At 41.8% G+C, this 16,209-nt stretch overlaps 2 protein-coding genes across 16 annotated transcripts in view; both read left to right on the top strand.

The window, feature by feature from the left end:
- Positions 1-7,712, top strand: part of LOC112219611 (alpha-adducin) — a 49,875-nt gene extending 42,163 nt beyond the window's left edge. For 4 of the 12 annotated variants that reach the window (XM_024380991.2, XM_024380993.2, XM_024380992.2 and 1 more), the window contains 3 exons: positions 340-720; positions 1,613-1,696; positions 5,549-7,712. In XM_024380991.2, the coding sequence (XP_024236759.2) occupies positions 340-720; positions 1,613-1,696; positions 5,549-5,877 (794 nt within the window). In that variant the 3' untranslated portion in view covers positions 5,878-7,712. Of the gene's footprint in view, positions 1-339; positions 721-1,612; positions 1,697-2,929; positions 2,968-3,164; positions 3,313-5,548 lie in introns of all 12 variants that reach the window. The other 8 variants (XM_024381000.2, XM_024380999.2, XM_024381001.2 and 5 more) reach the window with 5 other exon arrangements.
- A 3,391-nt stretch (positions 7,713-11,103) lies between these two features.
- The window catches only part of nop14 (NOP14 nucleolar protein homolog (yeast)), a 32,445-nt gene continuing 27,339 nt past the window's right edge, over positions 11,104-16,209 (top strand). The window contains exons 1-6 of one of the 4 annotated variants that reach the window (XM_024380989.2): positions 11,104-11,252; positions 11,504-11,686; positions 14,204-14,338; positions 14,988-15,129; positions 15,386-15,528; positions 15,836-15,973. In XM_024380989.2, the coding sequence (XP_024236757.1) occupies positions 11,504-11,686; positions 14,204-14,338; positions 14,988-15,129; positions 15,386-15,528; positions 15,836-15,973 (741 nt within the window). In that variant the 5' untranslated portion in view covers positions 11,104-11,252. Of the gene's footprint in view, positions 11,337-11,486; positions 11,687-14,203; positions 14,339-14,987; positions 15,130-15,385; positions 15,529-15,835; positions 15,974-16,209 lie in introns of all 4 variants that reach the window. The other 3 variants (XM_024380986.2, XM_024380987.2, XM_024380990.2) reach the window with 3 other exon arrangements.

Genomic DNA, 16,209 nt, shown 5'->3' with positions numbered 1-16,209 from the left:
CCTGTCTCCTAGATCACCTCTTGGGTCACGCTATACCAATTCAGAGAAGAACAAACTGCATGTTTATTCACCATTAAACCCTCTTTTCTCCATTAACTTCTAGTAGTAGTAGCAGCAGCAGTAGTAGTAGTAGGAGCAGTAGTAGGAGCAGTAGTAGGAGCAGTAGTAGGAGCAGTAGCAGCAGTTCCAGATGGGAAATTGGTTTGCAATATACAGTTTTAAGAAAGAAATGACAATGGCAGAATCACAATATGTGGGGTATGAGGTAGTTCTTCACAAAGCTCCTGGAGCCCACAACCCATCACAGAGATCCAAATTGTTGTTGCATCATTCATCCAGTACAGGGTGAAGGGTCCTCCACAGCCAGGACACAGCTCCCTTCACCTTGGCCTGGGGAGGGAGGCCTGTCCCCCTCTACCTCCCCACAGAAGCCTGCACTGAAGCCAAAGCCCCGCTGTGTCCCAGAGAAGGGACTGGATGTTTCAGAGACCCCCTCCACGGCCACCCCTACCACCACCACCTCTTTCCCCAGCCGAGACACCCTGACAGAGTCGGGGGATGGTCAGGAGAGCCCTGGGACGTCCACAGGGTCGGGGCCCAGGGCCTACGGGGGAGATTCCCGCCCGGAGTCTCCTCACAAGGATTTTCACTGTGCCGTGCTGAAGGCCCTCAGAACCACCAACACAGAACTGGCTGCCCTCACCCTCCTTGAGGCTCCAGGTACTGACTGACTGCAGAGTGATTCTGGCCTGCCCTCCGTTCTGTATTCTGACACTGGAGTCCCTTTTCTGTCTCTCCGGGGTTGATCCTGTTCCCGTCCTACCCACTACTTAGCCCCCTCCAATCCTCAAACCTTGTCTGTCCTATGCCCACTTCTTCATGATGAAGGTTGCAAAATGTCCAGGTTTTCCATAAATCCAGGTTGGAGGATTCCAGGAATCAGCAGGGAGGAAATCCTTGAACTGGGAAACATCCCACCAGGCTTTCTGGAAAACCTTGGAATTTGGGGAAAGTTTCCAGAATTTTGCAACCCTCCCCCTACCATCTGATCTGACTCATCTCCGTTTAACCAATGGAATCCAATTGCTGATCGTTGCTGTCTGAGGAAGCCTTCCCCAAATGAACATGAATGATCTCTTTCATGAGTCCTGGGCAAGATACTCTTCCTCCTCCTCCTGCTCCTCCTCCTAACATGGACCTGTTTTCCTTTTGGGGTTTGTAAAGGTTTACTACTAATCATCTGATTGGCGTCTCCAATGGAAGAGGTTCCTTATCTGGGGTAAAGGTGGACTTACATGGGTCTTGTTGCCATTGTGGGCTTTATTACTTCTGCAGTGTCGTGTGCCATATCCTATAATAATAATCAATGCCTGTGTTCTTTTCTCCTATGTTCTGTGTGCTGTTTTTATATACTGTATGTGATGGTGTAAGGGTAGTAATGTATTACACTAATTTCTCTGGGTTGTTGTGTGTTGTTTTGAATGAACCCTGTAACTGACAATCCTCAATCAAAATCAATGAATGCATTGCTCTAATCTGACCAGTTGACAACCTTCGTCTTTTTGTTTGTGAAGTGGACTTTAAATTAAGTTTGATTCGATTTCCTCCCTAGATGCGTTACCGGAGCCTGAGGAAGAGGTGAAGGGTCAGAGTCAGACCTGTACGCCCCCCAGCACCCCTGTCAGAGCAGAGGAAGGTTAGTTGGCCTAGGGGCTACTACTGGGTGTGAGGCACCATGGTTAAGTGTCAAAAACAAGGAATTCAAGGGTTCCTGTCTGTTTTTCTTTGATGGGGTCTTTAACATAACTGTAGTTGCTTTTGAATGTGATGTTTAATGTGTAATAACAGGCCAAGAGGTTTGAGACTAATTGAGTCAATTGGGTTATATGGGAAACAAACAAACTGTAAGATCAGAGGGGTATACTACAAAGTAGGATCAATGAGTTAGCCAGCTATCTTGGCTAAATGTTCTGAAATAACATTAACATTTCAGATGCACTTGAAATGAACATGGTCTGTCACATTAACTCAACAACAAAAACACATATCTATGTTTATCTTTCTTAATGAAACAGAAAATCTATTGTTATTTCTGGTTGTTCATCAAAGTTAGCTGGCTAAATTATTTATCCTGATTTGTAGTATAACCCTCATGTAGTGGAAAGTTCAGTGTAATTCAGGGTTGACATTTTTGTCCAAGGAATATCCTCTTAGATTATGATTCCTCAAGATCAACAGAGCGCTACAAATGGGTAATGTACCAAAGATAGCCATGACTTTTAGAGCGGAGTGAATTTTTCTTACATGAGATTAAGATTGAAGTGCATTCTGATCGTTTTAAGAAAGTATTTTGTTTTATTCTACCTCTTGGTCTTTATTACTGTTGGATTACATATTTTAAAGTCAGCAGGAGAATGCCCAATACAGTATAATGACACTACTGGTTGTAAAAACCATAAAGTACATTATTTCCCAGACACTTCTTTGCCATGGATTATACAATAATAAAGAATTAATGCATCAAGATCTATGGAGGCCTGCGAGGGACATAGTTATCCTTCCTCTGATTTTCTGAAGCCAATACTGTGCTTCTTCTAGCATCTCCCAGTATAAACCATAACAAGTGTGTGTTCTGTAGGATGTATAGAAGGGAAGTAGAAGGTGATTGTCTACAAGACCAATCACAGGTGTAATCTAATCAAAGATGGTTAAATATCTTACAATACCCATTCACTTCTCCATTCTCCTTCTTTTGGAGTCTTGTTAAGAATATGGATTATTTTTATTTTTTTTATTTCTCCTGGTGTTTCTCCTAATTTCATTTGGATTTTTCTGTTATAATTTTAACACTGTGGTGGCTGTGATTGACTTGCATCTATAGACATTTGTTTCTACCTGTGCTTCTTCTTTGTGGCTGCGTTACTATCAGGAGATGGAAATGCTAGAGAGTACCTGTTGCCATAGTAAGTACGTATTGTTCCAACTCACCACCGACCCATGGCTTGTGTTCAAACTATTAACCCCACCGTTCTTTGCATGGATTCACTCATCCGACTCTTCCTCGTTCTCTCTGTCTCTGTGGCCCGCTGGGGTTGAGTATCTATTCCTCCTCACTTTGGTCCTTGATTTCCTGTTCTTTCCCTCTTATTTCCTTTTGTTGCCAGGTGCTATTTCAGAGGTCCTCCCTGTCTGAAATGACAGTATCTCTTAAATGATGAGATTGATGTTAACACCACTTCCTATACAGTCTATGTTCCTAGCCAGCGACAGTGGAGAGATCTGAGATAGACCCAGCAACAAATCTCTTTTTAGGTAATCTCTTCCTTCCTGGAGTTGACCTATTGTGAACTTAACCTTTTTGAGTCTTACATGGGAACATCTTATTTTAAAACTATATGAAGTCACAAGTACATGCATTAGAATTTCCATTAATAAAATACATGACAGGTAAATGTATATTGCTATTATAATGTATTGAATGTTTTTGTTCCAGATGAGACCAACCTCTGGAAAATACAGCTCTCCTGTTTTTTAGTGTAGTGTGGCTGTAGTAGAATACATGCTTTTTTTCACTTCGCTAAGTGTGAGGCTTGTTTTCTGTTGGCTTAGCAGTAACATGAACAGCTTCCTATATCAATTATTTGTTTATGTTAGTGCTGTGTTATGTTTACCCCTCATCAATATTCAGAGGATCTTCAGGGGTTAAATGGGTAATCAGTCTGTTGTGTGTACCTGCTAGTAATATGAGTTAGAAATACAGTATATTGTCTGTGGCTTGTATGCATGGTGAGGAACTCGGACAAACAGCGGACAGTGGCTGTCTTGTGCTACATTGACTGCACAGTTTATACAGAAGCATGAAGATGAACTGTACTTAATCCCACTGCACTGTATAGTTTATATGCACATGAATTTGATATACAGTGCATTCAGAAAGTATTCAGACCCTTTGACTTTTTCCACATTTTGTTTCGTTTTCCTCATCAATCTACACACAATATCCCGTAATGACACAGCGAAAACAAGTTTAGACATTTTTGCAAATATATTGACTCGCATCCTGTTTCCATTTGATCATCCTTGAGATGTTTCTACAACTTGATTGGAGACCATCTGTGGTAAATTCAATCGATTGGACATTATTTGGAAAGGCACACACCTGTCTTTGTAAGGTCCCACAGTTGACAGTGCATGCCAGAGCAAAAACCAGGCCACGAGGTCGAAGGAATAGTCCGTAGAGCTCAGAGATGGGATTGTGTTTCCATTCTTTAAATGGAAGAAGTTTGGCTCCACCAAGACTCTTTCTAGAGCTGGCCACCCGGCCAGACTGAGCAATCAGGGGAGAAGGGCCTTAGTCAGGGAGGTGACCAAGAACCCAATGGTCACTCTGACAGAGCTCCAGAGTTCCTCTGTGGAGATGGTTGTCCTTCTGGAAGGTTCTGCCATCTCTGCAGTACTCAACCAATCAGGCCTTTATGTTAGTGGCCAGACGAAAGCCACTCTTCAGTAAAAGGCACATGACAGCCCGCTTGGAGTTTGCCAAAGGGGCGAATGTTCACCTTCCAACAGGACAACGACCCTAAGCACACAGCCAAGACAACGCAGGAGCGGCTTCGGGACAAGTCTCTGAATGTCATTGAGTAGCCCAGCCAGAGCCTGTACTTAAACTCGATCCAACATCTCTGGAGAGATCTGAAAATAGCTGCCCATCCAACCTGACAGAGGTTGAGAGGATCTGCAGAGAAGAATGGGAGAAACTCCCCAAATACAGGTGTACCAAGCTTGTAGCGTTATACAAGAAGATTTGAGGCTGTCGTCCCTGCCAACAGTGCTTCAACAAAGTACTGAGTAAAGGGTCTGAATATGTAAATGTGATATTTCATTTGTTGTTTTTTAATAGATTTGCAAACATTTCTAAAAACCTGTTTTTGCTTTTTCATTATGGGGTATTGTGTGTAGATTGTTGGGGGGAAAACTATTAAATCTCATCTACTGTATAAAAGCTGTAAGGGCCTTACCCTTCCCTGGATGTTATTTTAAGCATAAGTAAAAGAGCTGTTGAGCTTTGCTTTGTGAAATGGTCAGCGTTCTTCTCTGAGTCTTCAATTTAAAGCTTTTGTGGTCCGAGTCTTCAATGTCTAGCTAGGCGGTGGTGATGGCCAGTTGAGCTGATGGTGTTATTCCGCAGCTGAGGAGCATGTCTTATTGATGCCTGAAGATTCTGCTCTGCAGACGTAGACTGTTTTCATGGTTGATATAGATATGTGTTCGCGACTAGCTGGGCGACAGAATAAAGACTGAATGATGGCAGAAGAAAATTGGATATATCGCTGTTGTGGATTAATCTGTAGCCCAAGTGAGAGTAATGGGAAATGGCTAATGTAAATAGTTGAATAGCAGATTTTAAAAGCTGATCTCATATCTGCCTTGACACGTGGTCTCCTCTGTATTGCAGCTGCTTTGCAGGTCCTGTAAATGAACCGTTTCCTCCTATCTAATTAGATCTTCTCCTCCCTCCCCCGGCTCTCCCGCCCTCCCTCCCCCACAGAGCCCCAGCCGGAGCACACCTATAAGTATGAGAGTGACCAGGCTCCACTGAGACAGACCCTCCCTGACCTGACCCAAGACGACGAACCCTCCGCCACCCCAGCCCCCACCCTCCCCGCCAAAGACCCCACTCCTGTCCCTCCCGCCACCACTGAGGGAGAGGGGCCTGCTGACGCTTCCGCCGCCGGCAACCAAGACTGTGAACAGGACGGTGACGAATATCCCAGCAAATCACCTTCCAAGAAGAAGAAGACGTTCCGCACTCCCTCCTTCCTCAAGAAAAACAAAAAGAAGATGGAAGAAAAGGAACAAAAAGCAAAGGAACCCTAGATGAGACCTCCGCCTGCACACCCCTCTCACGCTTTGTAACCCTTTGCTTCCCCTTGAGCAAGCCACAACCCACATAATTTGATGTTGATGCTTTTTATAATTTGTTTGTCTGGCATTACAACTTTGTGGGCACCTCCTAGTGTGTGCTAATTTTCTATAAAAAAAAAGGGTCAAAATCACTTGCAAAGTTTTAATAAGTCGCTTTCATTGGTGAATGACTGTGCATTAAGTCTGGTTCAGTGTGGCTTGTTACGCATGCTGTCTATTTAGGCCCACTACTTGGAGTGAGCAGTGCATTTTTATTTTCAAATTATTATTATTTTTAATAGTTACTGAAACTCGATTAACCACTACAATGTTTTGGGATTGTATCAAAGTGCCCCCCCAAAAAAAAAAAAAAAAAATGAAAATAAGCTTTTACTCTGTCATTTAACTGGTGGTAACCGATTCAAAATGTATAACTACAAATGAACTGCATGGTGCTAATTTCAGATCTCTAACATTAGCGTAAAATCTGTTCACTCAAACATGGGGTCCAAGTTAGGTTTCTCTTGGCCAAGAACTCAAATCATGTCAAGAATAGCATAACTCTTAATCTGAATTTGACATTCTGTCACTCCCGTATCTTTTCCATCAACCAGGGTTTAGTGGCACCTGGTGAGAGGGAGGACTGCTGCTCCAATCACAAAGACACAAATAAACGGGACCTAAGAGGACAGATACAGTACTAGACAGAGAATACAAATGTATTTTATATAGTTAATGATATAGCTATAGTCAATTTATTTTGTTATTTAAAAAAAAATCTTAATTTAGCCATTTTCACTTGCTGTGAGAGCACTGTGAACTGAAGCACCACAGCCTGGACTGCTGTTTTATAACCGTTGCTTTTAGAGGAAACCAGTAGGTCAGCCTGGATCCAAACTGAAAGTCAAAAAGAACAATTCAGCCTGGATTCAGGCTACCGATAAGTATATAGGGAATGTTGGAATACAGTTGTTTTGAAGCCACATCGCACCATTTTAACACTGCATGCATGATCAGTGACCACACTGCAATGGACTACTCTGTGAACCCCCTCTGAAATGAAATAACTGTCTCAAGAAAACATCTCGCTTTTAAGTTGCATTCAAGATACTGGAGTTCATGTAATCTATCTGTTGGTGTGATCTTACAGCCTGGACCCAGATCTATTTGTGCTGTCACACCAAACAATAGCAATAGGAATGGACGAAATGACACATCTGGGACAAGGCTAGCGATCTTACACCTTGGCTTTTTTTTTTTTTTAAGTTGTCAGGCAGAGGGGCATTGATACCGGACCAATGTCATGAATGAATCCCACTTGCCTGTGAAGCTTGGTTTTAGACCACTATCAAAACCTAGCCTGGTCCCAATTCTGTTAGTGCTGTCTTTACCAATGGCATAAAGGACCATAGGCGTTGGCAAGATGGCACAAATGGATCTATGACCAGGCTACTATTAACCTGGTATATTACATGATTGATGCAAGCTGAGGACATTGGCCTGTTCCCTGAAGAACCGCATGGCATTAAACTAAGGCCTTGTATTGTTTGTTGTCTCTACATTATGACTAACTCCCTTTTACTTATTGTTAATAACTCCCTTTTACTTATTGTTAGTATTATTAGCACAATAATAGCAAAGTCCTTAGTCATTTCTTCACTTTAAGTCACTTAGAATTGTTTTAAACTTGCAGCTAAGCTGTTCCCCCATTACACAAATGTGTAATTATACCATTTATAGACTACCATCTTTTGTACTGTACTGTTTATTTTTGTTCAATCATTAATAAAAATCCTTCCTTCAAACAATTCCAAATTATCATTTTTGCCAAGACTAATAAATCTTGAGTTGACGTTTCATCAGCAGAACAATACTTATGGTATTACTCGCTGATATTAGTACTACACTGAACAAAAATATAACCGCAACATGTTGTGTTTCATGAGTTGAAAAAATAACCCAGAAATGTAACCTATGCACAAAAAAAGCTTATTTCTCTTGAATTTTGTACACATTTGTTTACATACCTGTTAGTGAGCATTTCTCAATTGCCAAGATAATCCATCAACGGACAGGTGTGGCATATCAAGAAGCTGATTAAACAGTGTGGTGATTACACAGGTGCACCTTGTGCTGGGGACAAACGGCAACTAAAATGTGCGGTTTTGTCACAACACAATGCCACAGATGTCTCAAGTTTGGAGGGAGCGTGCAATTGGCATGCTGACTGCAGGAATGTGTGCAGAGACTGCAGAGAATAGAATGTTAATTTGCCTACCATAAGCCACCTCCAACGTCGTTTTAGAGAATTTGGCAGTATGTCCACCCGGCCTCACAACTGCAGACCACGTGTATGGCGTTATGTGGGCGAGCGGTTTTCTGATGTCAACGTTGTGAACAGTGTGCACCATGGTGGGGGTGGTATGGGCAGGCATAAGCTACTGAAAACGAACACAATTGCATTTTGTCGATGGCAATTTGAATGCACAGAGATACTGTGACGAGATCCTGAGGCCCATTGTTGAACCATTCATCTGCCGCCACATCTCATGTTTCTGCATGTTAACGCACAGCCCCATGTCGCAAGGATCTGTACACAATTCCTGGAAGCTAAAAGTGTCCAGTTCTTCCATGGCCTGCATTCTCACCAGACATGTCACCCATTGAGAATGTTTGGGATGTTGTGGATCGACGTATACAACAGCTTGTTCCAGTTCCTGCCAATATCCAGCAACTTCGCACAACCATTGAAGAGGTATGGGACAACATTCCACAGGCCACAATCAACAGCCTGACCAACTCTATCCGAAGGAGATGTGTCGCGCTGCATAAGGCAAATGGTGGTCACATCAGATACTGACTTGTTTTCTGATCCATGCACCTACCTATTTTTTATGGTATCTGTGACCAACAGATGCATATCTGTATTCCCAGTTGTGAAATCCATAGATTAGGACTTGAATGTATTTCAATTGACTGATTTCCTTATATGAACTGTAACTTTTTGATGCATGCCAGCAATGCCACAACACTAAACAATACATTAATTGCACTATAACGGTGCCCATAAACTGTTAGGGCCTACATAAAGCTGTCCCAAAAGCAGAGTCCAAACAGCAGTCCTAACACCTTACCACTGCTACACCTGGCTATCAGCGGAGCCTTGTCTGGCAGCAAAACAGTAAATTCAGCCTCATTTACTGCCTTTTTAAAAAACATTGCTGATATGGCTGATTTACTTAAACAAATGTGGTTTCTACGGACAATTGAGATGTACAACCTCTGGCATAAGGGGACGACGAGTGGCTAAGAGGCAGTCTAACTTCGATTAAGACATTAATGAGTGAGTTAGGACAGATGGACGTAGTCAATAACTATTTATTCAGCACTTTGAAATGTACAGCAACAGAATTCAGAACATGGGCCATTCTTACAGTATTTTCCCTGTACACCAAGTCAGAACCGTAGGATAAATAAAGATGGTATATAAGCAGACAATGAAAGCTCTTACCATATTCGATGATGACATTTCACTAAAACAGGCTATAGGCTAACTGCACCACCAAGTTAAAACAGTAGGCTAAGGTATGAGGGGAAAAGGGACCAAATTATTAGGGTGAGGCACATGGCCTACTAACAGCTTACTATACAACATTCACTTAGTATTACTTTCTTAGCTACCGTATACATATCTCCCTGGCATATTACATAATTTATGCAGCAGCATACATTTTTGGACTCACCTTGTTGTGCTCACTTGAACAGGAAGGTAGCATGGCGGTCCTTCGTGGGTAAACTTTGTCATCAAACTTTGTCATTAAAGTCTTGCATTCTCTGAATTTCAATTAAAATCAAATAAAAATGTACAGTGGGGCAAAAAAGTAAAGTATTTAGTCAGCTACCAATTGTGCAAGTTCTCCCACTTAAAAAGATGAGAGAGGCCTGTAATTTTCATCATAGGTACACTTCAACTATGACAGACAAAATCTGGAAAAAAAATCTGAAAAATCATATTGTAGGATTTTTTATGAATTTATTTGCAAATTATGGTGGAAAATAAGTATTTGGTCACCTACAAACAAGCAAGATTTCTGGCTCTCACAGACCTGCAACAACTTCTTTAAGAGGCTCCTCTGTCCTCCACTCGTTACCTGTATTAATGTCACCTGTTTGAACTTGTTATCAGTATAAAAGACACCTGTCCACAACCTCCAACAGTCACACTCCAAACTCCACTATGGCCAAGACCCCACTGTATTTGTCACATGCGCCAAATACAACAGTGAAATGCTTACTTACAAGCCCTTAACCAACCATGCAGTTTTAAGAAAATACCTTTAAAAAGTAAGAGATAAGAGCAGCAGTAAATAGCAAGGCTATACACAGGGGGTACTGGTACAGAGCTGTTTTTTTTTTCAGAGTTGTTTTCCCAGTTGTCTTGAACTGACTGAAATTTGAGATTTCCCAGTTCTGAGTTTCCAGTTTCCAGTTGTTTTGAACGCGGTAGAAGTTACGCTGGATTGACAGCATGGCGAATGTTTGAATATTTATCCTTTTTTTCAGCTTGGAAAAGAGACCCTTAAACCCAGACCTGGACCTCACACCCAGTCCACTGAATAGCAGCTGGTGATTGCTGTGCAATGCTTACAGTTAGCCACTGATTCCTTCCAAACCACTCGTTGTATTTTCGTAATGTTTATGGCCGATGAGCACCTACGTTTTATCTCTAATCTCTCTTCATATGACAAGGATTAAAAAGGATTTTCCAGTAGATTGTCGACTTGATTCATGATGATGACTGCTAGTTTGTTAGCTACGATTTTGAAAGTATAATGTTGACATGATCAGTCCATTCAACGCTACAGTAGATATAACATGATTTGAAAACATTGTATCTGTGGCCAATGACCTTGAGCCTTCTTGGATGGGCACTTATAATGTAACTATGGCAGCACCCGAGGGGCATGAATTTTCAAGCACCTCGTAGATTTTGTCCCCATGAGTGACACTGAGCCAATCACGACGCAACTAGAGAACATTGGCAACCCCTACGCTGGCTGCTTCACCACCATATTTTTTACATAACTGATATGTGTCACGTAGTAATGCCAAAATAACATGCAAAATATGCACACACAAAAAAGCTAACAGGTGGGGCCCTGACGAGCACCTATTTCACATCTCATCCTTTTTGCCTTTCCTTTAAGTGCAATGCTGAGTGTTTACCAGATGGCGACGCTGCAGAATATTACTTACCATGTTAACTGACGAGGAGTCGCCTCATGATGAACTTTGACCTCGTGCTGGCACGCGGATTTTCTGCTGTGGAACAACGTGGATAATGCAAAGTAGATGATTTAACTTTATATTTTAACTTGAAAATACATATGAGGTGTTTTACTTGAACGCGTTAACCATATCCAATCTATAAGGTATGCCATTACAATTTATGATGTTTGCCTTGAGAACGTGTCCAACGTTAGCTAGCCAGTTATCACACTAGCTAATGTATTTCAATACTTTCTTTACATGGTTGTTATATTAGCAAGGAGGTTCTCATCCATATTCTTGCCTTCACCTAGCTACCTATTTTGTCTAGATGGGGAAACCGCCAAAAAAGAAGAACCTTGCTGATAAGGTTCGCAAGACCAAAACTTCCACCGAGATCAAAAACAACCCATTCGAGGTGAAAATCAACCGGAAAAAGTTTGACATCCTCGGGCGAAAAAGCAAGCACGACGTCGGTCTGCCAGGTGTATCCAGATCTAAAGCCATCAACAAGGTAGGTGGTTGTAATGAAGTGTTTATGTACACATGGGGCTTTGAAGAAAACATATGCTGAGATGGATGTAAAGTATCTAGCCTGGCTTCAGATTTGTACTCTCTTACCAACTTCCTATGGTCGTTGTCCATATAAATTGACCATAGGAGTTAACAAGACAGCGTAAACAGATCTGGGACCAGGCTAGATGGATCCTAAAGACGCCCGTAGTAGACTAACGTTTGCTCCAAGCAAAAACTCGTCTTGGCGAAGAACTAATTGCCTGCAATAGTTGCTGCAACATTTTTCCATTGAAATTGACCAAAAAGTCACTATTATTCGAAGGTCGAGTCCCAAGTAGAACGTCTAGAGTAGAGGTACGCTGATACCGATTATTGGAAGACCAAAAAAGCCGATACCGATTAATCGGCCATTTAAAAAAAAAATGTAATAATGACAATTGTAACAATACTGAATTAACACTTATTTTAACTTAATATATAGCATCAATAAAATCAATTTAGCCTCAAATAAATAATGAAACATGTTCACTTTCGTTTAAATAATGCAAAAACAAAGTGTTGGAGAAGAAAGTAATAAAAAAGTTAACGTTTAAGTTCCTTGCTCAGAACAGGAGAACATATGAAAGTTGGTGGTTCCTTTTAACATGAGACTTCAATATTCCAAGGTAAGAGGTTTTAGGTTGTAGTTAATATAGTATTATAGGACTATTTCTCTCTATACCATTTGAATTTCATATACCTTTGACTATTGGATGTTCTTATAGGCACTATAGTATTGCCAGTGTAACAGTATAGATTCCGTCTCCTTCCTTGGCCCCTACCTGGTCTCAAACCAGGAACACATCGACAACAGCCACTCTCGAAGCATCGTTACCCATCACTCCACAAAAGCTGCGGCCCTTGCAGCGCAAGGGGAATAACTACTCCAAATCTAAAAGCGAGTGACGTTTGAAACAGTAATAGCGCCCAGCTAACTAGCTAGACATTTCACATTGGTTACACCAGCCATTAGGCTGATAGGCTTGAAGTCATAAACAGCGCTGTGCTTGCGAAGAGCTGCTGGCAAAATGCACGAAAGTGCTGTTTGAATGAATGTTTACGGGCCTGCTGCTGCTCAGTCAGACTGCTCTATCAAATCAGACTTAATTATAACATAACACACAGAAATACGAGCCTTTGGTCATTAATATGATCAAATCCGGAAACTATCATTTCGAAAACAAAACGTTTATTATTTCCGTGAAATACGGAACCGTTCTGTGTTTTATCTAACGGGTGGCATCCCTAAGTCTAAATATTCTTGTTACATTGCACAACCTTCAATGTATGTCATAATTACGTAAAATTCTGGCAAATTAGTTCGCAATGAGCCAGGCTGCCCAAACTGTTGCATATACCCTGACTCTGCGTGCAATGAGCGCAAGAGAAATGACACAATTTCACCTAGTTATTAATATTGCCTGCTAAACTGGATCAGTAGTTATAACTAGTGATTATGATAAGTTTAATGCTAGTTAGCAATTTACCTTGGCTTCTACTACATTCGCGTAACAGGCAGGCTACTCGTGGAGTGCAATGGTTAGAGCGTTGGACTAGTTAACTGTGCGGTGGCAAGATTGGAACCCCCGAGCTGACAAGGGGAAAATCTGTCGCTCTGCCCCTGAACAAGGCAGTTAACCCACAGTTCCTAGGCAGTCATTGAAAATAAGAATATGTTCTTAACTGACTTGCCTAGTTAAATAAAAGGTATAAAAAGCATTTTTTTAATAATCGGAAATCGCCCCTAATTAATCGGCCATTCCGATTAATCGATCGACCTCTAGTCTCGAGTCATGTCCAAGTCGTACATCATAATGCCGCATTCAAAACAACTGGGAACTCGGAAAAATAATGACGAAAGTGATCTTCAGGTCGTAAAGTTAAAGCTCTAGAAAGAGGCCCGAGTTCCCCAGGTGGATGACATATCAATTTTTACCAGTCCAAGCTCGTTTTCTTCAGTTACCAGTGGTTTTTAATTTTTATTTTACCTTTTATTTAACTAGGCAAGTCAGTTAAGAACAAATTCCTATTTTCAATGATGGCCTAGGAACAGTGGGTTAACTGCCTGTTCAGGGGCAGAATGACAGATCCAAAAAGGAGTGGTTCCAAGCTTACACCCCCTGCGCATGCACATACTTGTGCGCACAGGGAGAATGCATGTGCACAATCGCTGTGCAAGTGTAGCCTGCCATTACAGCCATAAACAGTGATGCATTTTCAAAATGCATGATACAGAAATTAACAGCATTTTACACCTGCTTTTTTGAGCTGAAAGTCATTCCTGTTAGCAGCCTATATCAACTAAATGTAGTAATGTATGTGTGAACTGTTTTGACTGGGAAGCATACGGTAAGCTTTACAATATCTCAAATCACAGCTAGTGGTTTGCAACGTGTGTTACCATGTTTCTTTGATTCTATTTATTATTGTGCCAGTGTGGATCGTATGCTTATAAAATATTCCTTTCTTCCCCCAGCGAAAAGAGACCCTGCTGAAGGAATATAAGACAAAGGACAAGGCCAATAAGTTCATAGACAAACGTTTTGGTGAATATGACACCAAGATGGACCCAGAGGAGAAAATCCTTCAGAGGTTTTCGATGGAAAGACAGGTGAGATCAATATGGACAGACATACAGTATCTCTCTTCACCCCACTCTCACTGCATGAAACACCTTCTACGGGAGTGGGCAAACTAAGGTCTGTGGCTGGCATCTTCTTCTCTCTTTTTTTTAGATGTGATTATTTGGGGTTGTTAAAAAACACTCCAGGCCACACTTGAATTTCTAAAATGAGATAGAATGTATAGGGAGCAGGGCTCCCTTGCAAAAGAAACCTTGGTCTCAATGTGACACACTGTTCATTTTAAAAGTAAAACCCCCCCCAAAATGTTGAAATTATAATGGATTTATATATTTTCTGGCCTGCAAATTGGATATATTTTTTAACAAATCTGTGCGTCCCTTTGTTGATTTCCAAAATCCCGATGTTGCCTTTGAGCCAAGACGTTTGCCCACCTCAGCCCTACCATTGTCGATTTACAGCATGTCCAATATAAAATAATTCATTAAACTAGAGTCTGGGGAGCTGCACTTTGGCTGGCCCTGTGCTCCTCTCAAATCTGTGTTATGTGGGGGGGTTGAGACCAGAGGAGAAGACTCATTTCCAATGTAACATTTGGACAAATACATGTGTATTGTATAAAGATGTACCGTAGTCCATAACTTAACATGGTCCTCTCTTGATGTTTTCCCCCTTCAGCGTACCCAAGACAAGAAGGACATGTATAACCTGAATGAGGAGGAGGAGTTGACCCACTATGGCCAGTCTCTGTCTGAGATGGAGAAGCTCAACGACATGGTGGACAGTGACGATGATGCAGATGAGAAAGGAGTGCTCTCAGGTGAGACACAACGGCCCCAGTCTTCACAGAATCCGGGGGAGCTGTAGACTAGGGAGAGGGAGAGAAGGGGTGGGGGGAAGTGAGAGAAAGATAAAGGGGAGGAGGGAAAGCCAGCAGGTGGTGGCAAGAGAACATAAAGATGTACATTGGCTAAGTATTTGTCTGTAAAAAAATAAATAAGGCGTCACTATTGGTGACACCTGTTGAAGTAGTGACCATAACAAGGACAATATTTTCTCATCCATCTTTCCTCCAGCTGAGCTGACTGCATCCCACTTCGGGGGAGGTGGTCTGCTGAGGAAGAAGACCCAAGGGGAGAAGGATAACGGGGGGAACCAGAGAGCCAAGTCCAGACAGGAACTCATAGAGGAGCTCATCCTCAAGTCGAAACAAGAGAAGGTGAGCGTCAATCCCTCTAGTTTCATTCTAGATGTGCCTTAATGTCTTAAGACACATTAGGAATGGTATCAAGTTTTATTCACTGAAACGTTGGTGGGAGGTCCATTCAATTGTTTGGGGAGCATCCCAAGGTTATCAGTGTGCTGCATTTTCTTCCTTTTTAGGAGGGGTTTAATACCCTTCGTCTTGACTTGGTTGTGTAGTGTGGTCCACCAGATATTTGATGAACTTTTCCAGTACTAGCAATAGCGCTACGGGTGTCTTGAGGTGAGATCAGATGCCTGACAGGTCTGTTGGTTGTCCTCAGAGGGAGAGGCAGAACCAGAAGGAGGAGTCCCAGGTGCTGACAGAGAAGCTGGACCAGGACTGGAAAAGCATTCAGGGGCTGCTGGCTCACAAGAATGCCCCCAAGGCTGACAGACTGGAGGAGGAAGACAAACCCAAGGTAAAATAACAGGACATGCTTCCAATGGAACTTTTAATTGATTTTCCACTAAGTCAAACATGTCCCTCATACAAAATATAATTAGTATCTTATTGAGTCTAACCTGTATACATCAAAGTTAAATTAAAAGGTTTCCAGGAGACCTTATCTCAGTGAGATGAACCCGGATAAGTAAAATGATTGTGCCCAAGGAAAAAACCCTTTGTCTCATCTCAAATCAAATTTTATTGGTCACA

The sequence above is a fragment of the Oncorhynchus tshawytscha genome, linkage group LG20, assembly GCF_018296145.1.
Source record: "Oncorhynchus tshawytscha isolate Ot180627B linkage group LG20, Otsh_v2.0, whole genome shotgun sequence".
Lineage (NCBI taxonomy): Eukaryota > Metazoa > Chordata > Actinopteri > Salmoniformes > Salmonidae > Oncorhynchus > Oncorhynchus tshawytscha.
Note: the sequence above shows the minus strand (reverse complement) of the source record. Positions and strands in the feature narration are given on the sequence as shown.